Source organism: Trachypithecus francoisi, unplaced genomic scaffold (assembly GCF_009764315.1).
Source record: "Trachypithecus francoisi isolate TF-2019V2 unplaced genomic scaffold, Tfra_2.0 Contig01579, whole genome shotgun sequence".
In the NCBI taxonomy this organism is placed as follows: domain Eukaryota; kingdom Metazoa; phylum Chordata; class Mammalia; order Primates; family Cercopithecidae; genus Trachypithecus; species Trachypithecus francoisi.
This window is the reverse complement of record NW_022681442.1, coordinates 7,798,758-7,826,222: the sequence shown is the minus strand read 5'-3', so window position 1 is coordinate 7,826,222 and position 27,465 is coordinate 7,798,758. Positions and strand designations below refer to the sequence as shown.

At 50.7% G+C, this 27,465-nt stretch overlaps 1 protein-coding gene across 1 annotated transcript; it reads left to right on the top strand.

The window, feature by feature from the left end:
* GPR26 (G protein-coupled receptor 26) lies at positions 1–23,211 on the top strand. The gene is made up of 3 exons (XM_033178505.1): positions 1–704; positions 8,399–8,512; positions 22,132–23,211. Exons 1-3 carry the CDS (start codon positions 37–39, stop codon positions 22,361–22,363), a joined length of 1,014 nt encoding a protein of 337 aa, XP_033034396.1. The 5' UTR covers positions 1–36; the 3' UTR covers positions 22,364–23,211.
* The last annotated feature ends 4,254 nt before the right edge of the window (positions 23,212–27,465 follow it).

Below are 27,465 nucleotides of genomic sequence, written 5' to 3'. Positions count from 1 at the left end.
GTTGCGGGCCCTGAGCGCCGGCGGGGGGCGCGCACCATGAACTCGTGGGACGCGGGCCTGGTGGGGCTGCTGGTGGGCACGATGGGCGTCTCGCTGCTGTCCAACGCGCTGGTGCTGCTCTGCCTGCTGCACAGCGCGGACATCCGCCGCCAGGCGCCGGCGCTCTTCACCCTGAACCTCACGTGCGGGAACCTGCTGTGCACCGTGGTCAACATGCCGCTCACGCTGGCCGGCGTCGTGGCGCAGCGGCAGCCGGCGGGCGACCGCCTGTGCCGCCTGGCTGCCTTCCTTGACACCTTCCTGGCGGCCAACTCCATGCTCAGCATGGCCGCACTCAGCATCGACCGCTGGGTGGCCGTGGTCTTCCCGCTGAGCTACCGGGCCAAGATGCGCCTCCGCGACGCGGCGCTCATGGTGGCCTACACGTGGCTGCACGCGCTCACCTTCCCAGCCACCGCGCTTGCCCTGTCCTGGCTCGGCTTCCACCAGCTGTACGCCTCGTGCACGCTGTGCAGCCGGCGGCCGGACGAGCGCCTGCGCTTCGCGGTCTTCACTGGCGCCTTCCACGCTCTCAGCTTCCTGCTCTCCTTCGTCGTGCTCTGCTGCACGTACCTCAAGGTGCTCAAGGTGGCCCGCTTCCATTGCAAGCGCATCGACGTGATCACCATGCAGACGCTCGTGCTGCTCGTGGACCTGCACCCCAGGTGAGCCAAGCCCCGCTAGGGCTCTGGGAACAGCCGCGCGGGATCTCGGTGGGAGTGGGAGGTCCCTAGCCCCAGGGGCTCTTTTCCACCCAGCCTCTGTTTCTTCTGAGAACACGAGGGTGGGGAGAGCGGCCCAGCTGTGGGGTTTAAGGAGGTGCTTAGGGTATCAGCAAACCAGGGCCACAAAAAACGTGGGTGAGCCCATCTATACATCGTTTTTCGAAGCATCAGGGTAAGAATCACAGACAGTCAGAACTCTGTTGGGCTTCTTCATGCTCATTTTTTGTGTTTGTAGCTTTCACTTTAAACGGCACATGGGAAGTCCGTGGTCTTTGTTCCCGTTAAAGACCTTCCAAGTGTTTGATTCTGGCCCTGAGAGGGCGGCCTGGAGGCTTAGGGCGCTCCTTAAGAGCTCTTCAGACCCAAGTGTGTCCTTTCTCTGAGTCTTTCCCTTCTCGGGTGTGTGGCGCTGCCTCTGTCTCCCGACTGTGTGTGTGTGTGGTGTGTGTGTGTGTGTGTGTGTGAATTCTGATGGACTCGAGCTGCATCCTTCCCTGTGGTGGGCCCTGAGGGGTGGGTTGGGGGCTCTTCCTGCCCTCCCCAGAGAGCACTGTCCAATGTCTGCCAGACTTGGTGCCTAGAGGCTCCTGCAGAAGGAGTGTTGCCCCAAGGCTCCTGGGGCTGAATCTGCCCCTACCTCTGTCCTCACACTGGCTGCTGCTCTCAAGAGGGCAGATGGAGCTGGGCAAGCATAGGTACCCTCTGGCAACCCCTGCCATCCGCAGGAGTCTGTCAGAGAGAGAAGGAGGGAACTCTTAGCTGCGCTGTCCTGAGCTCACCTCGGCTTTCCCCAGGAGAATAGGAAATCGAGGAGGGAAACAGCTGGCAGCGTCTAGACTCTGCTATTTTACATCCTGTTGTCCCAGGGGAAGGCAGGCTCCCCCTCTGTGTCCTGGAACCCTAGATAAGGGGGTGCTGGGGTCCAGATGGTATGGCAGGTGAGGCAGGCAGAGAGCTCCGACAGGGCCAGCAAGGGCCCTCCATGTGAGAGAACCTGGGAACCCAGGGGAGCCTCGGGGCAGAGGAAGCTGTATCCTCTGGTGGATATGTTCCACACCAGGATTAAAGGGGACAGACTGGAGGTATCAGGCTGAGCATTCTGAGTATTTCCTGCATGACAGCAGTAACAGGCAGTCCTTGACCTTCACGGTGCTGGCACATTGAAGGGCAACTGTGCACGTGTTCATTGTCCCCTTGAGCACAGCCATTCCTGATTGCACGCTGGACCAATCTTCCAGCCACAGAATCCCCACAGATTCCGGAACAGAATGTACATGTGAGTGACTGAGAGCTAATAGATACCAGGACATGTAAATGTGGGAGCTCCACACACAATCTCATGTGTTCCCACATAAACTGTATATGTACCAGACAGCTGGCCATGTATACACAGGTTTACAAGAGTGGCGTGCATGCATTCTGCCACAAAGACATACACTGGTTCTCACACCACATATCTCTGCATGGTTCAGTGTCCTTCAAGGAAATATTTGCAGCCACAATTGCAGAGCTATTGCCCTTTCCATGACTCAGGGCTGAGAGGGTCTTCCTTAGAGGGTGCATCCTTAGCACTTGGGCTGGGACTGCTCTTAGAAGATGTAGGGCAATATCGTTTAACTCTCGAGACTGAAGACTCCTAGAGCGGGCCCTCTCACCAGGAGTCTAACAGTGAAGGAGGGTTGAGCTGGGAGTGGAACCAGTTCTTATTTAGAACAGTACAAACTGCATTCCCACTCTTCCTCCAACTTCCAGAAGAAGAGGGGCATTGGTTCCTGTTCAGCCTATTTGGGATATAGGGCCAGCCCCACTCCTGCAAATCCCTCTGGCTGATGCCAGGCCAGACACTGCAGAGAGAGTCCTGGGGTCTCAGGAGTGGAGGCAGCTACTCTGCTCCCTTTCTATCTCCCCTCCACTCCTCTGGGAGGACCTTGATCTCTTCTTAGCCCCAGGCTGCTTTGAGGAGCCCCTGCTCCCAGTGCCCCAGAACCCTCCAAGCCCAGTCTTGTCGGAGAGAGGAAAGACTTCTGGAGCCGGGGTTGCCATTGGCCAGTGCCAACAGGCCCCCCGGTCTAATGCTCCCTGAGGTCATGGAATAGTGGCAGACCTGATAGCACTGCCCCTTCAGTGAAGACAACTTGTCCTTCTCTGAGGGGCTGATCTCCACCAAGCATGTGGAAGGGACAACACAGGAGCGGATGGTCAGTCCGCAAGAGACCCTGACAGCCAGTCCACCAGCTTCTATCTTGGCAGCACTAAACTCTTCCTCCCTACAAATGAGCAAGTACAGAGCTAGCTCAGGGGCTGCCTTGGGCACCACCAGTCTCAGGCAGTAAGCCTCCTAGGCCATTCAGTGCTGAGAGCCTATAGGACCTGGGAGTGCTGGTCTTGGGCAGCGGGAGCCGGCTTCTCCCTCTGGACAGCCAGGGCAGAAGCTGGAGTCTGCTCACTGGAAGTTTTGTCAGCCTCCACACTGATAGCCTCCTGGGACTTAATTACAAACGATCTGTTTTGAGGACCCAGGGTGGCGTTTATCTTTGTCAGGAAGCTCCCTGGTGGTGTCTGCCCACCTCCAGAATACCCAGGACCGTCTCTTCTTAATTCAATCTGGGACCCTGGCCCCGGGAAGCATTCCCTACTCCTGCCTTTCTATGTTGATTTCTTCAGTTACATTTCTGAAGAAGTTTGGAGTTTCTAATGTTTGTTAGACACCTGGTGCTCCACCTGAATGAGCAGCATTCAATTCTCCCAAACCACAGCTGGGGACTAGTTAGAGGCAGCCCCTCTCCCTGGTGCTCCCAGACATGGCAGAGCAGGTGGGCCCCAGGGCGTGGTTGCAGGGACCTTGCTTTTCCCTGACTCACTGGCTTGGCTTAGTGATTTAACAGAAACAGAATGTTGATGATGAGGTCTCAAAAGGGAAGCAGTGCCAAACCTAACTGGGGCTTCCTCTGAGGCTCCCCCAGGCTCTGCTGGGTCCCCCAGCATGTCCTCCATGTCCTGTGAGCAAAGTCTGCAGATGTTGGCTGAGTAGCTGACTCTGGAGGGTGTCAGAATTGTGGCTCAACAGACAGGAACTACACTGTGCCCTAGACTTTATAGATGAGAAAATGAGAGACCCAATTTTCAAGAAGAGAAGCACTCTCCTAATTCAACAAATCTAGAAAGTGTCTCAAGCTAAGACTCACAATCAGGTCTGCCCCTAAGAGTTATGGATGGAGCAAACAGTGCAAATGGAGGCTCACAGCTGTGCATATAGACTTAGACATTCTACATTAAGCTTACGAACTGTTACATGAAATGTGTTCTGCCCTCCTACCTTGGTGAATATACCTTTATAATGACCGGCAAGGCTGGGTTCACATTTAGAATTCTCAGGCTCCTTGAGGATCAGCCTCATATGTGCTGGGAGAGCCGAGCTGGCCCACCTGTCTTGCCTACCACCCCAGCTCTACCCAGTACCACGAGGGGCCTCCCTTGCACAGGTGCACATTGCAGGTTGCACACCCATATTCCATGCACGTGTGTTGCTCACAAATACCACCTCTCAGGCATCTAGCTGGGCACACAGGTGGCACAGTCTACCCTCAGGAGGATGGGACCAGGGGAGATGCCCACACACATCTTGCAGGCAGGATGAGGGCATTTGGGCAAAGAATTCCATGTTTTAGGCATTTAGAGCTTGGTTTGAAACAGAAGGTGGGGGCTGTGGGTAGGCACATCCCCTTAGCCCTATGAACTCTTTATCATATGGGGAGGGATGTGGGACTCTTAATGTGCAGGGCCCAGGGCAGGGGTCCCTCTTGCTGGATTTGAGGGCCAGACTGCTTATGCCAGTGTCCTGACCCCAAACTCAGGGCTCTTGCCCTCCGTTGGTCAGCTTGTTCCCTTGCCTTAAAAGCCAGAAAAACCAATCTGAGTCACTCCCCAAATACTCAGAGCATGGGCTCTAGCTGGACTCCAGTGGTCTAGGGATCTTTCAGGACCCAGGCCTCTTGTGGAGAGCAGGGAGGTGTCTGTGGATGGAAGGTTTTAGCTGAGATCACCTCGTTGATTGACTTTTCAGATATTCCCGAAAGGTGCCATCCCCTCTGCCCTATGACTGGAGCCGCTGGGGAACATCTCTTCAACCCCACATGTCACAATGCTGGAGGGCCTGTCTCCTTTGGTCTCAAGGAAACTATTGTGTCACAGCCTCGGGACCTCCCCCCTCCCCCACTCAGCCACACCGACACACATGCTCGCACTCTGGCTGAATGTACCTGACTGGGTTGCCTCGGGAGAGCTTTGAGTCTCACACCCTCTGCACCACAGATCTTGCCTGCAGGTCTGAGGACCCCAGGTATCACCACCAGGCCTTGGGATGTTTGAGAATGCCCGCCTCTCAGTGATTCTATGGCAGTCAGTGGGATTTCAGGGAGTCAACCCAGAACTCACTCAGGAGACCTGGGAGGAGGCCTGTCTCTGTCCTGAACTCGCTGTGTAATCTTGGGCATGTTGTAAACTTCCCAGTCCTCAGTGTTCTCATCTGAAGATAAGTAAAATAACAGCTCACAGGGCTGCAAGATTTCAAGGAGCTCAGTTTTGCAAAGCTAGGGAGGGGGAAAAAAATGACAGCAAGCCCAAAGTGATGTTGTTCTGGGAGCGGATGAGCAGTTCTCATACTGTGCTTAAATAATAATCGTAATAATAAGCAAGAGGGCTGTGATGTTTCCCTCAGAGCCTGGGGGCTGCTCTGCCTTGCTTACCTCTTGCCACCTCCCTGTTCTCACCTGGAAAGCAGGAGAGCCCCAAGCAGAGGAGATGGATTTATCATTTTCTTTCAAAAGATTTCAGGAAAGGAGTGATGTGGCTCCCAACTAGGAGCACCGGACTAGGAGTCAGTGACTGGCTGCTAGCCCCACATGAACTGCACTCCCTGAGTGGACAAATCACTCTCTCTTTTGAGCCTCAGTTTCCCCATCTGTGATCTGGGGTGTGTGGATGAGCTGACCTTTCATACTATACATGACTGTGGGGTCTAGCTGGTCTGTCCCAGAGCAGAGGCATGACCAGACCCACGTGGATGTGAGCCCCAGGCACAGTGCCCACTGTATAGACACCCTTTGTGCTCCACCGCAGGCCCGGTGTCATTAAGGTTAGGAAGCCATGTCCACCAGGTCCCTGGAGGCCCAGAGAGGGTCACAGAGCCAGCACGAGCATCAGATCTCCACCTCAGACCTCCTGACTCTTGGTTCACTCTTACTACACCTTTGACACAGTCTCTGGTTAGAGCTGTCTCTGTCGAATGCATGGGGCAGGAAGAGAACTTCTGCAGTGGGGGAGCTCTGTGGTTTTGGAGGTGGTGCACATGGCCCCAGAGTCAGAAGGTCTGGGTTCAGGTCCTGCCATCGCCTAGAGTGACCAACCATCCTGGTTTGCCTGAGGTAGAGGAGGGATTCTCAGATCTAGGCCTTTCCCTTTTAAAACTTGGATAGTCTCCTGCAAACTGTTCAGGAACAGTACCAGATCAACTGGAACAATTGGTCACCCTACAGCCACCATTTTCCAACTGTGTGATCTTGGGCCAGTTACTTAACTCTTCTGTGGTTTATATCTTCTCATCTGAAAAATGGGGACCGTGATGATATCAATCCCTCACTCACATACATGTGAGTTTTAAATAAATGAATAATCCCCCATCACAGTTTCTAGCATGGCACACATATTATAGACTCAAGAAATGTGGGTTAATTAATATTAATTTCTAGAAATTAATTAATAATATTAGTCATGAGTAATACATTTTCAGCCAGGACAAAATCTGTTTGTACCAAGCCCAACTCCGGTTCTTAACTCTTTAAATTCCTGGAAATGCAGAAGTCAGGGGGAAAAAATCTTTGAAGAATTTTAGGAGGCTTCAGTCTAAACTAATATGAAATTGTCCACCTGTGATAGGAAATATAGTTAAGAGGAGTTTTGATTAAGTATCAAAATCATGAGTCTCCCGGCAGGCAGGGAAGGCTGCCCTGGCATTAGCGATGTACATGAACCTGGCTCATGAATATTCTCTCCACTGCTTGCATTTTTTGAACAGACTGGCCTATTTTTGGAGCCAGACCACTGCAGCTCAGGCCTGGCACTGCTAAGTTATCTTCACTTCCTGGGCAACTGTGTCTGCAGTCTTCTTTCTTGTTCATTTTTGATCCTCTGGAAAGGTCCCTCAGCAGAGTAGAGCAGAAACACGGTTACAGTTAGAGGCATAGGTGGCTCTTCATTCCATCTTTGAAGCTATGTCCTTGATTCCTTGGCGACTTGGGAGTCTCTTAGATTCTTCAAGCTTGGTCCCTGGAGGAACCAAATAACTCCTCCTTCAATGACCCCATCATGTGGTGTCTGTAGCTCCAGGCAGAGATGAGGCTGTGGATGGAAGAAGTAGGGTTGAAGACATGGAGGAAAGGCATCATGCCACAAACTGTATGGCTGGAGTCCAGGCTGCCCCAGATGAAAAAGATTTGAGTCACGCACATGGGTTCAAATCCTGCCTCCACATAAGCAAATCATTTGGCCTCACAGAGCTTGTGCTTTCCTCCTCCTCCTCCTCCTCTTCCTCCTCCTCCTCTTCTTCTTCTTCTTCTTTTTCTTCTTCTTCTTCTTCCCCTCCTTTTTCTTCCCCTCCTCCTTCTTCCCCTCCTTCCTTTTCCTCTTCTTCCCCTTCTTCTTCTTCCCCTTCTTCTTCTTTTTCTTCTTCTTCTTCCTCTTCTTCTTCCTCTTCCTCTCCTCCTCCTCCTCCTCCTCCTCCTCCTTCTTCTTCTTCTTCTTCTTTTTACACAAACTTTCGCTGTTCTTGCCCAGGCTGAAGTGCAATGACGCAGTCTCAGCTCACTGCAACTTCTGCCTCCTGGGTTCAAGTAATTCCCCTGTCTCAGCCTCCCAAGTAGCTGGGATTACAGGAGCCCACCACCACACCCGGCTAATTTTTGTATTTTTGGTAGAGACGAGGTTTCACCGTGTTGGCCAGGCTGGTCTCGAACTCCTGACCTCAGGTGATCCACCTGCCTCGGCCTCCCAAAGTGCTGGAATTACAGGTGTGAGCCACCGTGCCTAGCCAAGCTCATGGTTTTCACTGTAAACCAGGGCAGGTAAAAAGTTGCCTTGCAGATAAAACACATCTGCCAGGATTGATTGTGGTAAAGACAAGAATTCGAGATACTACTTAGAGAGTGGGGCACTCTGGAGCCAGCCCATAGCAGATGGTCAGTGAATGATATCAGCAATAATAAGATGTAATGTTTAACATTTCTTTGTACTGATTTGGGCACTGTGCTGGTGGCTTTGTGTGCTTTACACATGGAATGCATTCCATGCATCTCTGCTTTATGCATTTAATTCTCAAAACAGCCTCTTGTAGCATCTTATTATGCGTAATACACTAAAATATATGATGCATGTTATTATTTTACACACGAGGACCTTGAGGCTTAGCAATGTCATACTGCTTGCCCAAAATATCTACAGCCAAGAATTGACCCTGGGTCTTTCCAACTCCATAGTCAAGTTCTCACACTAGAGACTGCTGCCTGTGTTAGTAAATAGTGCCTCATCCTGACCTAGCAAGGGTGCCCTGTAGTTCACCTTCTCTCCTCTCTCACCTGCAGTGTGCGGGAACGCTGTCTGGAGGAGCAGAAGCGGAGGCGACAGCGAGCCACCAAGAAGATCAGCACCTTCATAGGGAGCTTCCTTGTGTGCTTCGCACCCTATGTGATCACCAGGTAGGCCTGATTGGCAGGTGTGTGGTGGGACTTTGAAGAGCAAGGCAGGGCCCAGTGGCCTTTAGCAGTGGCAGCCTCTCTTGGTCACATGTTCTTCTGCAGGGTGTGTTGTGAGGTGCAAGAGTGAACTTGCCAGATTTAGTGAACAGGAGGCTGCACGCTTTTCCTCTCCACCCTCGAATTCTTTTGGATTCAACTCAGAACCCAAAGGGTGTGAAAGACTCTCTCCCACTCAATTTCTAAATCACATCATTAAACCCTTTATCCCAGGCGTCCAACCCCCGGGAGGCCCTAAAGAGGAGAAGGTGAGAGAAGACGGAGGGAAGCATCATTTTCCCCAAACCCCAGCTCCCCACATCCTGCTTCACTGCCCACTGAATGCAAGACAGGCCAACCCCCAGGCGTCCCCAGCCCGAACACCCAGGTCCACAGCAAGGTCACCTGCCACCTGCACAAGGAGCAGGTAGCATGCTCTGTGTCCAGCCAGGTGGGCATACCTGTCCTATGGCTCAGGGGCTCTTCCGCTGTTAGGCCAGGTACTGTGAGGCTTTTCGTGTACTCTCCCAGATCTCCAGATCCTCGAGCCAGCCAAGGTTGCAATACACTAGCCTTGGGCTGTGCGTCTCTCAAGCCAGCTTGCTCTAGCTGCAGCACTCCCCATATGTGTTAGCCAGAAAGAAGGAAAATATGTATTACCCAATCAGTTTTGTGCACTGGAGGGAAAAAAAAACTCCACAACTTTGCATCTAAAGGGGGTTAACTAGGTGAGAAGCTGACAATAGAAAACGAACTTTGATGGTTATTAGAAGGTGGATATGGAAGCTTTCATTGAATCTGGGAAGCAGAATCTGTGCAGGGTGTGTGTGTGTGGTGTGTGTGTGTGTGTGTGTGTGTGTGTGTGAAAAAGAGAGAGAGAGAGAGAGTTGGGTCTATCATGCGAAAGAACCAACCTCCACAGGTTCTGGGGCAGAAATGAGCTCTCACGGCTGGGGCTTCACGGACAAGCCTTGTGAAGTGGGCCTGGCTGTTCAGGGCAGAAGGGAGAAGGGACAGCATGAGCCAGGTCTAGAGCTGTGCTGTCCAGCACAGGGGCCACCAGCAACAGGTGGCTACAGGGCACTTGAAATGTGGCCTGTCCAAACAGATATGCTATAGGTTTAAAAACACATGAGCTCTGAGACTTAGCATGAACAGATCCCAGCTGCCAGCAGCCCCCAGCATCCTCAGTTGCAGGAACCACGCGGGGTCCCCCATGCCTCACCATCACTCAGCATCTTGCACGCCCCAGTGAAGAGGGGGCCCTGTGGACAGTTCGCCCCTGTTTCCTCCCATTTGTCCTTACACTGAGGTGAAGCATGATTTGCGGTGGCCTCTGCTGCTGCTCCCAGTTCTTCTTTCTGCCATCCAGGAGGCTGTCCTCTATTCCCAGGAACCTCTGCGAATTGCAGACACTGGGCCTGACTTCCTAGAGACCAGCTCCCCTCTTCTTTTCCCCAGATAGACAACTCTATGGTGCCTTCCTCTGTCTTCTGTGGCATGCTGCTTTCTCTAAGGGAGATCTAGTTAGCCTGTGTCTCGCTTTGAACGTGGGGACCAAGACCTGTCTGCAGGTCTCTGGATGGGTCTGACCGGAGCAGAACTATTGGTTCTTTTTTCTAGAACTGTTCACTAGACCTCAGCACCACTGACATTCTATGCCAGATACTTCTTTGATGCCAGGGCTGTCCTGGGCATCATGGGGTGTTCAGCAGCATCCCTGACCTCTACTCACTGAATGCCAGTAGCACCTCCTAGTGAGTCAGGGGTACCTTCCCAGGTCCCTCTAAATTTTGATAACTAAAAATGTCTTCAGACATCACCAAATGCTCCCTGGAGACCAGAATCACCCCTGGTTGAGAACCACTAGTCTAGACCCACCACATCCAGCCAGGAAGCCAGAGCTCACATCATTCAGGGATTTCCACAAGACACAAAGCCTGGGCATGGCAACAGAGGAGAAAGGATTTCTGTTGCTCCCCCAGGGAGGCATAGGAGAGGACTTAGCAGCATGACTCTGGAGTGTGCCTCCTCAGAGCCCAAACCCCAGCTCCCCCACATCCTGCTGTGTGACTTTGGGCCAGTGATGTGGCCTCTTTGGGCCTCCAGAAGAGAGTGCAGTGTTGTGAGGATCTAAGGACAGGGACCGTGGGGACATGCGGCACATGCCTGCTGAGGATATCTGTGGTCTTCGCTCTCCTTCCTTCTGGCAATTACAGCACCATCCACAGTGCCCCTGCCCCGGACTGGCTGCTGCACCAAGAGGGGATTTGATCCAGTGAGGGAAGGTGCATCAGACAGGAAGGGCACACAGAGCCCCTCCTCTTAGGTCACAGAGGACGGGCAGCCGTGGGTTAATGAGGTGAATGGGAACCCTCAGAGGATAGGTGACACGGCTCCGACTTCAAACTATTGGACTTTTCTCCGGCTTAATTTCATTTCCCAACAACATTTTCCATTAAAAAAAAAAAAAATACAGCCGGGTTCTCTCTCATAGCGCCCAGGAAGTAATGTTTCAGTAAAATGGATGATAGATTACAACTCAATATGCTCCCTCCAAATGGATTTGATGCATCTCAGGTTTAAAAACCATTCACAGAACAGTTCATCCTCCATGGGGATGAGCAGCAACTTACCTGGGAGAGAAGCAATGCCCGGGAAACCTCATGAGTACAAAATATGTCTCTGGCAAAACCCCGCCAGGCCCCACTGCCACCACCCTGGCTGCTCCTGCCTTGGCTTTCTCTTGTGTGTGGAGGAGCCATCCTAAGAACACCCCCTAAAATGAGCACACACACCCACATTCCAGTTCGGTGCATCTCTAGAGCACCTTTTCTGCAGAGCATACAAGAATCCCTGCAGAGGAGGCATGGGTTGGTACGACCCCAGGAGTTCCCCTCTGTTGGAGACATTGACCTTGTAGTCCTCTAACCCAGATGGAGCACCGTGTCATGCAAAAGACCCAACCTCCACAGGTTCTGGGGCAGAAATGAGCTCTCACGGCTGGGGCTTCATGGACAAGCCTTGTGAAGTGGGCCTGACTGTTCAGGGCGACTGTCCAGGGAGAAGGGACAGCATGAGCCAGGTCTAGAGCTGTGCTGTCCAGCATGGGGGCCACCAGCAACAGGTGGCTACAGGGCACTTGAAATGTGGCCTGTCCAAACAGATATGCTATAGGTTTAAAAACACATGAGCTCTGAGACTTAGCATGACACACTCTATACATGAAATTAGTACATTTTTGGCCAGGCTCAACAGCTGACATCTGTCATCCCAGGGCTTTGGGAGGCCAAGGTGGGAGGATTACTTGAGGCCAGGAGTTTGAAACCAGCTGGGGCAACATAGTGAGACCTCTTTCTCTGCAAAAACATTTAAAATAATAACTCGTAATTTTATATCGAATTCATCGTGAAATGATAAAGTTAAATAAAACATGTAATTAAAATTCATTGCACCTGTTTCTATTCACTAGCAGAACATTTCAGGTGACACCTGTGCCTGCCTTCTCTCTCTGGCCCTTGCTGGCCTGCGATCAGGGACGTCTGGGGTGCGAGGTGTGCCGGTGCCCTGCTCCCCACCCCCCTACTCCTAGACCTCGAGCTGCTCATATCATCCTTCAGTGGCCAGGACCTCCGTGTCATCCACTCTAAGAGGATGCACGGAACTTCCTCCTCCACCTTTCTCTCCCATCACAGCCCTGCTCAAAGTCAGGGTTTATCTGGGAATGTTTCCTGAGCAGTCAAATCAGCGTCTTTCTCCTTGGGGTCAGGAGGACTGAAGGGAGGAGACATGAGACCCTGAAAGAAGGCAGCAGAGAGAGGAGTGCAAGGCAAATGGAGCTTCCTGGCGGGTCCTCCTGCAATCACACCCCTTTTGGAGCCGCCTGACCTTGCCGATCCCTCTACCCCCACATGGCTTCCACAATGTCCAACCAGATGCTTGGTCTTTAGGGTGACTGGGAGTCCCCACCAGGCGCATCTGATGGGCTTCTGTGAATTTATATTCACTGTACCAGGGGCCATCTGAGCCCCAGCTGTGCATGGGCGCGGCCCGGATCCCATCAGAGCTCTACTTCCCCTGCCAGGATATGGACTGCCAGGCTGGGCAGGGTGCAGAGGGGACAGGATTAATCTCACAGCCACCTCCAGGGAGCCTGATGCAAACCATTCCGTCTTCCTTTGAGTCAGGGTTGAGAAACACATTGCTTGTGAGGAGAAGCCAATCAATGGTAAGGAATAAGCAAGATCATCCTGCAGAGCACTCAGCACAGTGTGAACTTATCATCCACGCTGGAATCTGGATCACTGACATTTCCAGTCACAATTTTTTATTTTTCTGCTGTTCTTTTCAAAATGATTTCCAAGTATAGAGATGACCAGTCTCAGAAGAAGCTGAAGACACACCTCTGAAATGTAGTTGAGGATTTAACTTCTGACAGAAAATGAGTCCTTGTGGAGAACCAAGAGCCATGGGTTTTGGAGGCAAAGGATCCCCTAAGCTATCATCTCATGCAGGGAGGGTGAGCTGGTTGCACCATGCAGACCAACTTGAACCCACTGCTGGTGACCAGCAGAGCACTGTGTTGAAAGCAGTTCTGAAGCCAGGCTGGGATTAGCGGGAAAGTGCTAGGAATGGCTGGGAGAGGCACACATGCTTGAAGTTTTTCTTGGGTTTGCCAACTTGGCTTTACCTTAGAATCACCTGGAGAGCTTTACATCCAAACTCATATCTGGACCTCACACTGAACCAGTTCAGTTAGACTCCCTCGGTGTGGGGCTGAGCATGGGTGACTTTAAGGCGCCTCGATGATTCTAATGGCCAGTGTGCTGATAGCCGTGTCTCTATTGCATCCCAACATATTTTACTGCTGGAGTAAGTGAGGACTGGGGTCAGGGAGTGTTTGACTAATTGCCCGGAGCTATGTATCTAGTCGGCAGTGGGACTGGACTTCCAACCTCATTGGGCTCTCCACCCGTCCCTCAGGCTCTCAGAGGCCTCTGGGGAGTCTTTGCAGACCCAGCCCTCCCCTCCTTTCTTGTGTAGGTCTGTGGCTGTGGCATTAAAGCTCATGGCATGCAGAGAGTGCTCCTAAACCCCTTCCCCAGGATCCTCTACCCACTCCCAAGGCAGATTTCCCGAGGCTTGCTGAGTGAGTCATACTCCTGGACTCCCGTCAGCCCACTGCGCTGCAGCTGCAATCGTGGACTGTGGCCCTGGGGCAGGCAGAAGCCTGGGGGAACAGCCAGGGACAGGTCCTGGACGGCTGGACGGTTCTGGAGCTCCATATGGAGGGAGTCACTTCCTACAGGCTCTCTCTCTTTTTTATTTTTTATTTTTTTTGAGACGGAGTTTCACTCTTGTTGCCCAGGCTGGAGTGCAATGGTGCAATCTTGGCTCACTGCAACCTGCACCTCCTAGGTTCAAGCCATTCTCCCACCTGAGCCTCCCTAGTAGCTGGGATTACAGGCATGTGCCACCACGCCCAGCTAATTTTGTATTTTTAGTAGAGACGGGGTTTCTCCATGTTGGTTAGGCTGGTCTTGAATGCCCAATCTCAAGTGATCCACCCACCTCAGCGTCCCAAAGTGCTGAGATTACAGGCATGAGCCACCGTGCCCGGCCTAGGCTCTCTTGAGAACAGCCACCTGAGCTGCATCCCTCCAACCTGCCAGGTGCTCGGTGGTGGTGGCTCAGGGGCATTGAGCTCAGCTGCAGCCCCAGCACTAAATAGGCAACACAGAAGATGTGGCAGGTGTGAACCCTGTTCTGGGTCAGATCCCTGAGATGGGGGGCTCCTGGCCTAGATGGGATTAATGGGGACCAGGAGGCAGCCCTTGGGCAGAGCTTGTTTGAGCTAAGAAGTGTGTTACTGCAACAGGTTCAGTTGGATCTGACGTGGCTGTGCCTTCCACAGCACTCCACAGTTTGCTCAGATGTTCTTTTCCTGGGCCCTAAAGTGCCCCCAAGAGATGGACTGGGTGAGCTATGTGAGCTCCACTCTGCAAATGGGGGCACCAAGGCTCAGAGAGGAAAGACACTGCATGGGCCATTTAGCTAGAGAGACTCGGGGAACCGGCAGCCTGAGCCCATCTGCAGGTGCCACTGGGCAGCTCCAGGGCCCCCCGCGCAGAAGGACGTCTTCCTTGCATGCAGCACCTCCTCATTGTTCTCTGCCTCCTCACTGTCCACAGAAATAAAAATCAAAACCCACCGAGGCAGTGACAGGCTGATCCTGGGGAATTCAGAAAGGAAAAGTAAGGACAAGCTCTATCTCCTTAACTAATTCAGGAAAGTCCCTTCATTTTTAATCCTGTAAGTCCTCACTTTGTACCTGAAGCTGTACCAGAGCTGTCCTGACACCCTCTGCACCTAGTTAACATTCTCTTGGGTTTTGTTTGTTTGTTTGTTTGTTTGTTTGTTTGAGACAGAGTCTCACTTTGCTGCCCAGGCTGGGGTGCAATGGTGCGATCTCAGCTCACTGCAACCTCCACCTCCCTGGTTCAAGTGATTCTCCTGCCTCAGCCTCCCGAGTAGCTGGGACTGCAGGCGCGCACCATCAGGCTGGGCTAATTTTGGTATTTTTAGTAGAGACGAGGTTTCACCATGTTGGCCAGGCTGGTCTTGAATTCCTAACCTCAGGTAATCCACCTGCCTTGGCCTCCCAAAGTGCTGGGATTACAGGCATGAGCCACTGCGCCTGGCGCTAACATTCCCATTTTATAGATGAGGAAACTGAGGCTCAGTCAGGTTCCAGCCTTCCCCAATTCCATCAAGTGACTTGGCCTCAGTTCTAGTGTGGGTCTGCCCGAAGCCAGTGCGTGTGCCCAGCCCCTCACAATGCACCACTCTGCTTCTCCTCTCAGTCGAAGCAGAGGTTCCTGCTTTCCTCCCACAGGTGTGTGGGCAGACACATTGAGGCATGACCCACTCAGAAGTGGAATGCTACAGTTTCTGAGATGATTGAAACCAAGTTGTTCAATTGTCATTTACACCCTTCATTGAGCTGTCAGCACAGAAACTAATATTCCCCACAACTCCCCAGTGACTATATCTAGGCAGCCAGCCTTGCCGCTTCCACCTGCCTTGTACCTTATAAATGGAGATGTGTCAAGAGCATAGGTTGACATCAGATGGCGGCTGGGAATGCTGGGAGCTGGGAGGCCAGGATATTGAGGAAGAGAGGAGGATTCTGCTGTAACATCTGCCACCCCTTTGAGTTGATGGAGAAGATCCCACTGGCTGGGCAGGGGATTCCCTTCTCTGTGTACCCTATCTATTCACATTTGCCTGTTAACTTTCTGAGATAGGAAAGCATAATTCTTGGGTCAGGTGTTTAAAAGAACCATTCAAGTGTTCCTATAGGTTATCAAGCTTTCTATTGGAGAGCATGAAGTCTTTATAACCATACCTGTCACTTAGTGAACACGTGCCAAGCACCTGAGGCTATCAGCGCATACCTTGTTGCATCTGGGACAGCTCTAACAAGGTAAGTGCTAGAATCCTAGTCTCACAGAAGTTCAGAGAGGTGAGATGAGTTTCTCAAGGATATATGGGTAGTGAGTGACCGAGCCAAGAGTTAAAGGTCAGTGTCAGGCCAACTGGCTATAACTCAGCCTTTAGGCCATGCCACAACTCCAAAGACTGGGGCAGGCACTGGAAACACAGAGAAACCACATGTATATGTTTTCAGCCCAATTTCCAGTAGGGCCATGCGTAAGTACCATGGCATGAACTCAGATGGCCTCCAAGCTCCTGTGAGTGAAGCAGGCATTGAGTTTCTCTAGCAAAATTGGTGGGTTCTCCTGCAGTCACCCCCAATCTCCCATCTCACTGACAGCAGTTTGTGTAGCTGGAGTTCCCAAGAGACCATCAGCACTAGTAGCCAGAGCCACTGGCGGATGCAGTTGGCATCTCAGAAAGACAGGACATCCAACTCTACCAGCCAAAGAGCTGCCTGCACTTGTGTACTGGGGCACACAAGGCCACAGTGGGAAACATATTTGCAAAGCTGCACCTTCACTCTTAATAGAAGTCTGACACCTCCAAGTCACAGTCACACTGCTCTGTGTCCTCAAAGCCCTAGGTCACAGAGGACTCTTCCCAGAGTCTTTGAGCAGGGTCTGCAGATCCACAACAGGTTCTCATCCAAAAGCTCAAATGACGTATTTTCTGAATTAAAATCCACATGTCTAGAAGCATTTGTAAGGCTATGCTCTCCGCAGCGATCTACACTTACAAATAACTGTGGTTGTCATATATCATTGGAATCAGGCTTTGAGGCACTTGAAAATCTGACAGCACCATTATTGTGGCTTTTCAAAGTCAGGAAAACGTGTAGATGGGAGAGGGGTCTCATATGTAGGGGATCCCCGAAGATTGATATTTTATTAATAAAATGACTTCTCCATTCTGTCTCATGAAAATCTAAAGCATCAGCTTATTACTTCAAATATGCAGGTCTTCAAATATGCAAGCTGAGTTCTCCAGAAGTCTTGGGAAGACACCGGGCTGGTTGTCCAGGGAATGCTCTGTGGCCCATGTTGCATTGCATTTAGTATACAATGTATGTGTGTGTGTGTACACATGTGTATGTATATATGTGTGTGCATGTGTTTATGTGGATGTGTGTGTGTGTGCATTTGCATTTATGTGTGTGTGAGTGAGAGAGGGAAAGAGGAAGAGAGAAGAGAGGAGAGATGATGGTGGCATAGAAGGTGTAAATAGAGGGTGCTAATTTGTCACTGTAAATTCAGGATTTGAAAGTACAGGTGCTTGATCACACTGAGGAACAGGAACCCGAGTCAAGGAGGCCGGTGGGGCAGCCTGGCACCAGGAAGGCACGTGGTTGCCGGCACCCGCCTTCCCGTTTCAAATCCTGGTTCCTGCATGTTCAGGCTATGTAGCTTTGACACTTCTCTGCCTTGGTTCCATCTTCTGTACCATAGAGTGATATTGGGGTCCTGAGATGGTCTCTGTGAAGCAGTTAAGGAGACACAGAGTCCCTGGGGGGCCCGCAGGAGGTGCTGGGTCAGGGGCTACAGGGGTTACTGGTCCTGTTCTCACTTTGGAACTTGCTTCCCTTGGGGATTCCCACTGTGAAGCAAGATCAGGACACTGGTCTCTCCAGAGGCTCAGAGAAGGCCTTGGAGTTCTGGCAGACATGCCTCCCTCCTGGGACCAGGACTGCCTAAGCTGCTGGGTGGGAGTGTGAGGTCCCCATGGGTGAGGAGCAAGGATGGGCAGCTTCCTGTCTCCATCAGCCCTGGACTGTGGCAGCCAGCTCAGATGCGCCAGTGACCCACATCAGAGGGGTTTGTTACTGGACTGTGGCAGCCAGCTTAGACGTGCCAGTGACCCGCATCAGAGGGGGTTATTACTGAGAGAGGAGGCATGGCTCCATGGAATATTTCCCTGGACAGCTATCAGAACACAGTGGTGCAGGCACACAGGGTTTCGGGGTCTGGCAAGATCTGTGGATATCTGCTCTGTGTGTCACCCTAAGTCAGAAAAATACACATCTCTGTGCTCTGCTTCCTCTTCATCAACAAGCTCTGCGCCCTGCAGCGCTTTCTATCCTCTCCAAACCTACACACCGCAGGCTTACCTAGGGGCTGGGCTCCTGTGTCAGAATCCCCTGATGTGCTTGGAAGAGGGGATCCCGGCCCTTTTCCAGCTCCGTCCCCTCCCCCTACCTGATCTGCTGACCAAGGGTGTGGACCTCACCCCAGGGGATTTTCCCGGGGAGCTGGGTCAGGACAGACATGTGTGCCTTTTGAGCACAGAAGCATGAACGCTTCCCCCTGAATGGAGCCTCATGCTCCAGAGAGCACATGGAAAGTCATCTATTGCTCAGTGAAAGGTCGGGGGAGGTGGCAGGCAGTGATGTTTGTGGGGACAGGCCCTGCTTTCTCGTGGGTGGCAAGGGGCGGCACCCTGCTCCTGGGGCTGCTAATCTTTGTCAGATCTCCAGGGTTGACCTTGGCATACATGGGCTCTAGGAGTGAGGCGGGGCTGGTTGATGCTGTTATAGCCAGGGGTCCCCAGAACAACCACACAGCCTCCCCTCCTCCCCATGGGGTTCTTCAGGGGGCGTCTTGGTTTGCTAGGGCTGCCGTAACAGAGTACCACAAACCGAGCGGCTCTAACACAGAAAGACCTCTCACAGTTCCTGAGGCCCGAAGTCCGACATCAAGGTGTTGGTTCCTTCCGAGGGCTGTGAAGAAGAGCTCACTCCATCCATTCCCTGAGCTCCTGGTGGTTTGCTAACCATCTTTGGGTTCCTTGGCTTGCAGATGTCTCACCCTGATCTCTGCCTTCACGTTCACACGGTGCTCACCCTGTGTGTGTGTCTCTGTCCAAGTTTCTGCCTTTACGAGAACACCAATAGTACTGAATTAGGGGCCCGCCTTACTCCATTATGACCTGATTTGTATCTGAAACAATCTTATTTCTAAATAAGATCACATTCCAACGCTAGGGGTTAGGACTTCAACATGTGAATTTGGGGGGGAGACGCAATTCAACCGTAAGAGGGGCCATGACAAAAGGAAGCCAAGTCCGGCTCTGTCAACACCTGAGCCCAATAACCCCTCACTGCAGGACTCTCGGCCAGAACTAATCAGGAGACAGGGCCTTACACTAGAGACTTCTGCTCTGCGAGCTGCCTCCCTCCCGCGTCCCATCCTGAGACCATCCATTAACTTTGACTGCGGAGGGGAAGGAAGGAGAGGGAAAGGCATTAAATAATCTGACCACATGGAGGAGGAGAGGCTCCCTTTAGCACACTGTGACCCTGCCCACTAGTGACATGTGACTGGTCAGAACCCTAACGCCCCTTTCCTGGGGGGAGGGCACCACGAAGGGGTGAGCAGAGCTAGATCTGGCAGGAAAACAGGGGCTGAATAGTCCCTCTCTAAAAAGTCATCTGGAAGGGATCTGGTGCTTATCCAGAAGCCTGCCCAGATCTGGAATTAGAAAGAAGTCGTTGTTGCAATATGGAAACCCTTGCCTCTTCTCATCAACAAAAGGAGCTGGGGGCTGTCGGAGCTGGTGTGGATCATAGCCAGCAGCCAGCCACGGCAGGCACAGGGAGCCACCTGCATGGGGCCATGAGAAAGCAGCTCAGCCAGTCACAGCCAAGCCTGGAGGGGGCATTCCAGCTACCCCCCGACAGTGGCCGCTGGCAGCAGCGTCCAGGCCTGTCTTCAGCCAAAGCATCTCTTTGCTTGGAGGCCCTGACAAAGGCCAGACATTGACTTTTCAAAGCAGAAATTGTCATTGTGCAAAGTGAGGAGGGGCAAGGGACAAAAGTTCCAGACAGCATATAGTGACCTCATGAAAAAGGGGTTCTTGGAGCCAGAGCTTCCTTTGTCATGTCTGCAATGCTGAGATTCACATCTTGGCATGGCCACTAGCCAGGACTTGGACTGCAGTTAGATGGAGCTGGGCTTCCCATGCAGGAGACCCTGACTTGCTGCTCACCTCTCTGAGCCTCGATTTCCTCATCTGTAAAATGGGAATAATGATTCTCATTCTGCTGGATAATTATACAGTTAGAGATTGTACACACAAGTGCTTGGCCCAGAGGAGACATTCAACTGGGACTTACGATATCTGAGCCAGGTGGAGAGCTCAGACTTGCCATGAAATCTCTGAGAAGCAAATGCAATAGATTTTACCTCTTTATTATCTAAATGGTGAAATTTTAGATTGTCCTGAATAATTTTATTCTGTGAAATCTACAGAGCCTGCAAATAATTTCGATCTTGCTGGACGGTTTGATGATATCTGGTTCTTTTAGTAAATCCTTTTGGGAGAGCCAAAATGCTAAGCCTGAAATTAGCAAATGTATAAAAACTATAGACATTTTGGAAAAGCAATTTGGCACCACACAGCAACAATGTGTTGGCATTCAGCTATGTCATTATTATTATTAGGTGTAAATTCTAAATTCAGGTTTGTTTTTTTTTTTGTCCCTTTGAATTCATCACTTCTCAAAATAGATTTCTTAAAAGTACAGATTTCCTAAATGTTCACAGTTCCATTTCCCCATTCAGGCTCCCAAGCATATGAGAGGAGACATAGCCACAGTCCCCCACAGGGTCAGAGGGCAAAGGTAGACAGTGGTGCTGAAAATAGAATGCCAACTAGAGGGGCCTCAGAGTGGACTCCTTGAAAGCCTGTTCCAGAAAGGGGCATTTCTGTGGAGGATCGTGGTCCACAAGCTTCCTCCTCCTCCTCTTTGCCAGCTCTACAGCCCAAAGAAGGCTTAAGCATAAACAACTAAAGATAGCAGCACTGAGTTCCAGCTCAAGCTCAGTTCTTTCTGTACCTGGGTCCTCACCTGGGCAGATCCCCAAGCTGAGAGCCACCACCACCTTCTATCTGCAGGCACTCTAGGTAGAATACAGGTGCTAGACCCCCAGTCAGAGGGGAGTATAGGTGCTGCAGCTTCCATGGCCACTGACTTGCTGTGTGATGTCTGGCAATCCCTTTCCATCTCTAGGCCTCAATTTTTTTCATATGACGATGGGTGGAGAGAGTGATATGTCATCTCCAGACTCTTTCCTAGCTCTGTGGGTCTTTTCTATTTCATGTTAATGCTGGATAATGTCCAAATATGGCCAAGGGTGCTGGACACACTTGAGAGAGTAAATGGCCTGATTTGGGTGGAGGGTAGGATTCTGTTGAAGGCTTTCCCTGAGCTCATAACATGGTATTAGCACCTCGCATGGAGCTGTCTGATGGTACCGAGAGGACTCTAAGATACATGGGCTGTGTCTTTCCCTGCCCCTCCTCCAAAGAATGAGGGTCCCTTTAGGATCCCCTGACCGTGGCTATCGTCAAAGACCACCAGGATCCCAACCCAGGGAATAGGACTTCGTGGCCAGCATTGTTTCCTGTGCATGACATACTTTGAGCTTTGCAAAATGTTTTCACAATTGTTCTCAGCCCTTCCTCCCATGCAACCTCCTTAGGAAGGCAAAGCCAGGATTGGAAGCCAACAATGGGACCAGACTCTTCTAGTGAAAAGATAATTGAGACAATATTGTCCAACCTTTTTGTTTTTCACATGAGACATACAGGTCCAAGGAGTGAACATAGGTGCCCAGGGCCACATGACAAGTCAGCAGCAGAGCTGGCGCCAAAGCCAGGACAGCCAGCTATTAGCTAATAGCTGGGTTCTCGGTGCAGCTTGGATTTCAGAGTCAGATAGACCTGGGTTCAAATCCTGCCTTTACAATTACTGGCCATGTGACCTTGGGCAAAATATTTGACCTTCTGGGACATCTGTTTCCTTGCATGTAAAACAGAGATGGTCATATCTCCCAGGGCTCAGCAAAATCACATATGGAAAGTGCTTAGCACAGTGTGTAGAATAAAATACAGCCTGGAAAATGTTCACTTTCATCATTGTTATTGGTGTAAACTGTTATCATTGTTATTTGAGGAGGCAGTCTCAGATAAATTGAGGGTTGGGCTGGGAAATTGTGGTCCACAGGGCACAGACAGGCCCTGGTCCATGGCTACTCCAGGCGGTGCCTAGCTGTGTCCTCATTAACAGCTTCCCTGTCTCTCCGCAGGCTAGTGGAGCTCTTCTCCACTGTGCCCATCGGCTCCCACTGGGGGGTGCTGTCCAAGTGCTTGGCCTACAGCAAGGCCGCGTCCGACCCCTTTGTGTACTCCTTACTGCGACATCAGTACCGCAAAAGCTGCAAGGAGATTCTGAACAGGCTCCTGCACAGACGCTCCATCCACTCCTCTGGCCTCACGGGCGACTCTCACAGCCAGAACATTCTGCCGGTGTCTGAGTGAAGGACCACGCTCCTGCTGAAGAGTTTAGAATGAGGCAGCGGTGAGAAGAAGGGAGGGAGGGCGTGGGGGCCCCTGGGTGGACACCACCAGCTGCCAGTCCCTGGCACGCCCAGTGATCCTGGTTCCCTGGCTTGTAGGGGCTCCAGAGCCTGCTTCCTGATTCCTCAAGGGCAGACATTGGACACTCACTATTTGTCACCAAAGGATGACTGTGGGCCGTGTGCTGGCCTTTCTTTCTAAGAAGCTCCTTTGAGCTCCTGGACTCACCTGAGGCTCCCTGGGGGATCACTCAGTTCTGTCACTGTCAAGGATGCAGAGAGCTGATGGTAGGTGGGGAGCATGGTGTCCACCTGCCTGCTGACCACTGGGCGCTACTCCATGCTGAAGAAAAGTGACAGTCTCCAGGGGAGATTTCAGCCATGCTGAAAGGGAGGCTGGCAGTGGTCATTTGGCCCGGATCTAACATGGCACCTCGTCTCCACAGGGTAGTGACGGCTGCTTCAACCCAAATATTATTCAGCTGGTACTAACGACATTGTGCCCAGCTGGGACTCTTGGGCTCTGTGCCTGAGGGAAAATGTTTCACAAGTAGTGGCTGCCCAATTGCTGCTGACCAGTTGTCTTAGAAATGGTCAATTGGATTCAACTTGTGTCCTCTCCTTCCCCCTAAAAGCGAATGTTTGTGTGTGCAGACAATCTCAGCATGAAAATGGTTTAAATAGGCTGGTCCTACATGTATTAGGTTCTTTCAAGTTTGACTGGGAGGTCACATTTTTCTGATTTACAAGTCCCAATTGTTGGAGCTCAGTAAAGGCAGGAGGAAGGTGGCTGGTTAGTCCCCCCTCCCCGTTTGTGACCTGAATGTACAGGAAGTCTTTCACTTTGTCTTATGTATCTTGTCTGGCATGTCCTGGGAGATGGATGGGCAAGAACTGGCCTGAGCAGGGATTTTTGCCTTGATTTTAAGTCACTGGGTTCCATTGTCCTGGCACCTCCATTTCCTTAGTTTCTGTAAGTCTATTAACAGAAAGTAGAGGCTGTTCAAGGTTATCAAGAGATTGCCCTGTGCTAATGATGAGACAGTGAATTTCTTTTTTTTTTTCCAAGATGGGAGTTTCACTCTTGTTGCCCAGGCTGGAGTGCAATGGTGCAATCTCAGCTCACCGCAACCTCTGCTTTCCGGGTTCAAGTGATTAAAGACAGTGAAATTTTTATGGAATACTGCACCTATAATACATATGCCAATCTGTTAGCAGTCCTGACTTGATTTAATAAAAACCAAGGAGAGCCACCCCTGCTTTCTGGCCATCTCTTCTTTGTCTACCATTTCTAATTGACTTGCGAATACTCACAGCAGTTCTTTTTTCTTTTTTCTTTTTTTCTTTTTTTTTTGTTTTTGAGAAGGAGTCTCGCTCTGTCACCCAGGCTGGAGTACAGTGGCGCGATCTCAGCCCGCTGCAAGCTCCGCCTCCCGGGTTCGCACCATTCTCCTGCCTCAGCCTCCCGAGTAGCTGGGACTACAGGCGCCCGCCACCACGCCCAGCTAATTTTTTGTATTTTTAGTAGAAACGGGGTTTCACCGTGTTAGCCAGGATGGTCTCGATCTCCTGACCTCATGATCTGCCCGCCTTGGCCTCCCACAGTGCTGGGATTACAGGCGTGAGCCACCGCACCCAGCCCAGAGCAGTTATTTTTCAATCCTCCACTCTAAGTGATTCCTCCAGGGTGGAAAGCACGGGGAGCAATGGAATCAGATGGCTCATTCTCTCCTTCCAGCTCTTTACATCCTAACTTTGGAGGTGTAGAAGGAAGGATGTGGTCCAACAGGAAGGAAGTGAAAAGAGTTTATTGGTTTTTACTTCTAGGCAGTCCCAATTTTTAAAGGCAGACAAGTATCTGCATATTTATTTGAAAAGATGTCTTATTAACTCTTAGCTCCTCAGTTAGAAAACAATTCACCTGGCTTAGTCTTTTCTGGTTTCAAAGTTTCCTTGGAGACTAGAATGGAGACAGGTGTAGCTTCCAAGGAGGCTTTGGCATCGTGCGGTTGCTGTCAGAGATGGGCTCGTCCCTGCTTGAGGAAGCCAATGGGGCACTATCCTTCCCAATTTCATGATCTGGGGCGTCATGTTGGTAGCTGGAAATCAGCCACGGTGGGAGTGTTTATACCATGAAAATCAGCAAATGCTGTAAATCAGGCCTTGTGCCCCACAGAGAGCTGATTGTGAAACATCTACTAGCACATCACTGCCAGACATGACTCTGTGTGTCACTGAAACAAAATTGCTCTGGTTCAGAGCTCCTTTGGCCACTCATATTCCAGTAGCTACAGACATTTGCTTCCTGGTGGCAAGCAGCTGTGCACCCTCCATCATCCCAACCCCAGAAGGACCACTGGGATTGAAAACCAGCAGAAGCTGAGCCAGGATGCACAGCTGAATGGGAGGAGAGTAGCTCCCTTCTCACACAAACACTTTCAAAGTTGGGCAAAAGTGGCCCAGTGCATGAGGTCAGTCGACAGCCAAATTCCAACAGCAAAATACATTTTCATCAATATCACTTTGGGAGAATAACTGTGGCACACGCTCTTTCTGCTTTCTCTGTACTGTATAGGCAACATGGTGTCCTCCCAGTAGCAACTAGATCTCTTTTACCTCTTCTTTAGCCAAGAAGCAAGATCTGTCACCCACAACACTGCATATCTTGAAAATATGCTTTTCATAATTTTCACTATACCTCTAAAACCAATCGTACCGGCATCATGTAGACAAAAACTCCAGATAAGTCGATTCATTGGGCATTTTCATTATTATTTGGACACATGAATTAAATCCCAAGGGAAAGTGAGAAGAAAATTACTGTATTAGCAACCAGCGTTAGCCAACTCTGCTGTAATCACCTTTAGATCAATGTTTATTTTCATCGCTATACAGTCTATCAAATTTGCCCCCGGCTTTATTACTCTGAATTGAATTATCTACCTCATTTTTAATTTAATTTATCAAAGGTAACATTGTTTTCTCAGGTATAACACATAGAAACACCAAGATTTTCAGCATCTGAGTCACACTAAACTACTTGCTTGACTTCACTCTAGGGTGAGACTTGACCTTTAAGGCCTCAACTCTGGTGAACTATTGGACTGGGTAGAAACTTTTCAAGAAGGCCATAAAGGAGGGGCTTTCAAATTCCTAAATCCACATATAGGGCTGAGTTCCTAGTCCTACACAATCAGAATTTGCCTTTTTAAGTCACCCTGCAACTATTCCGGCTTTTTATATGGCACCTTTCTGAGGGAGGGGATTTTGCAGTGGAGGGACCTCCAAAGGGAACGTCTATTTGCATGTGTGCTGTGGTATTTAGGGTTTGTCTCGTGGTAAGCTCACCTCTCAAAGATGGCTCACCAATCACCTGCCTGTTTTCACTTAGAAAGCAGGCTCGGGCAGGAGGGAAAATGGATTTGAGCCATCTCAGACCAACTGTATCTCTTCTAGGACTCAGCTCAGCCTCCTGTCTCCATGAGCAATAAAACTCTCCTTGTGTCTGTGAGATTCGTTTTCTTTTTCATGGTGCCTTTCTTTCTGAGAAAAGATGGAAACAATGGGGCCAGGTTCATGTCCCTTTTACATGCTTGGGTGCAGGTAGATGCGGCCTTCCCATGGCTGCAATGTGATTCTTGGAGGAACCAAAGTCTGTGCATTGTTAGAATTTAGCCCAGATGCAGGATAAACTAACTTGCCTGAGTTTAATGAGGATATTTTACCAGGTGCCAGGAATCCCTTGGGTCAGTTCCTATCCTCTGGACTGGGAGCAGCATGGGAAAAAGAGGTCCGAGACATATTTAGGGTCTCATGTGTCTGGAAGGGAGCCATTGGCTCTTAAATTACTATTCACAGAAGCCACCATGGAAAGTTGTTTAAAATGCAGATTCCAGCATCCCCTCCTCAGATATCAATTTCAGCAGGGCCAGACAGGACCTGGGTTTCCGCACTTTTAATCATTGATGCCCAGGTAACTGATAGGAGTTGTCTTCAAACCATCCCCTAAGGAAAAATGATCTTAGACACTTGGATAAATTCTATAGAAAACTGAGTGTTTCTATTAATAACTATCTAGGTTTCAATCATCTTGTATCCTTTCCCTAATTCTCCAAACAGTTCAATCTCCAGTTTTATTCAATGGCTGGGCCATTTTGTTCTCGGAGGGACAAAATTGATCTCTCCATGAAATTGTAAAAACCCATCTTCATTATTTTCTACGGGGCTCCAGGTCATAAGGATGAGACATATTTTGGGTGCTGGCAGAGGATGGCAGTGCTGGCTGGCTCTGAGCCAGGAAGCTGTGTTAGAGGAAGGGACCATGGCATTCAGAGGGGTCCTCTTGGGGGCACTTGCTTGGGTCTTGGATCAAACTCAACTGGGGCAGCCTGGTTGTGGGAGGTGATGACGTCTGCCACCTCTGCCACTACCCAGAGCTCGTCCTGCCCTTTTCCCAGCCAGCCTCATACACAGGAACTGAGCCAGGCTGAAGCAAGGTCAGCAAGAGACAGTTCTGCCTGCCAGTCTCTGGGTATGGGTCTCTTGTTGGCTCCCAGCTCATCCCGTGTGGCTGATCCTTCCAGGTCACTTGGAGCAGCCAGTATTGACAGTGTCCTAACAGCTGGTGGGTATGAAGGAAAGACTAGACACCAGGCTGTGGACTCACATGGAACGCCCTGGTGTGGGCTCTGGGATCTGGGCTGGGCTGGACCTGGGGAGAGGGTGGGTGGAGCTTGGCCTCTGCAGTTTGCACTTGCAGGTTCAGGGGAGAAAGTTGTCTGAGATCAGTGTTTAGGGGTAGTGTTTCCCATTAATCTTCATCATAATCTTTTGATGTAGGTGCTGTTATTATCTCTACTTTACAGATCTGGGAGGATTTGAAGGTTCTAGAGACAAGGAGGTTTTGGGGAGAATCCAAAACAGGGCAGGGCTCTCAAGAAGAGAAGACCAGTGACTATGGGGAAACTGAGTGTTTCTATTAATAAGTATCTAAGTTTCAATTGTCTTGTATCTTTCCCTAATTCTCCAAACAGTTCAATCTCCAGCTTTATTCAAGGGCTGAGC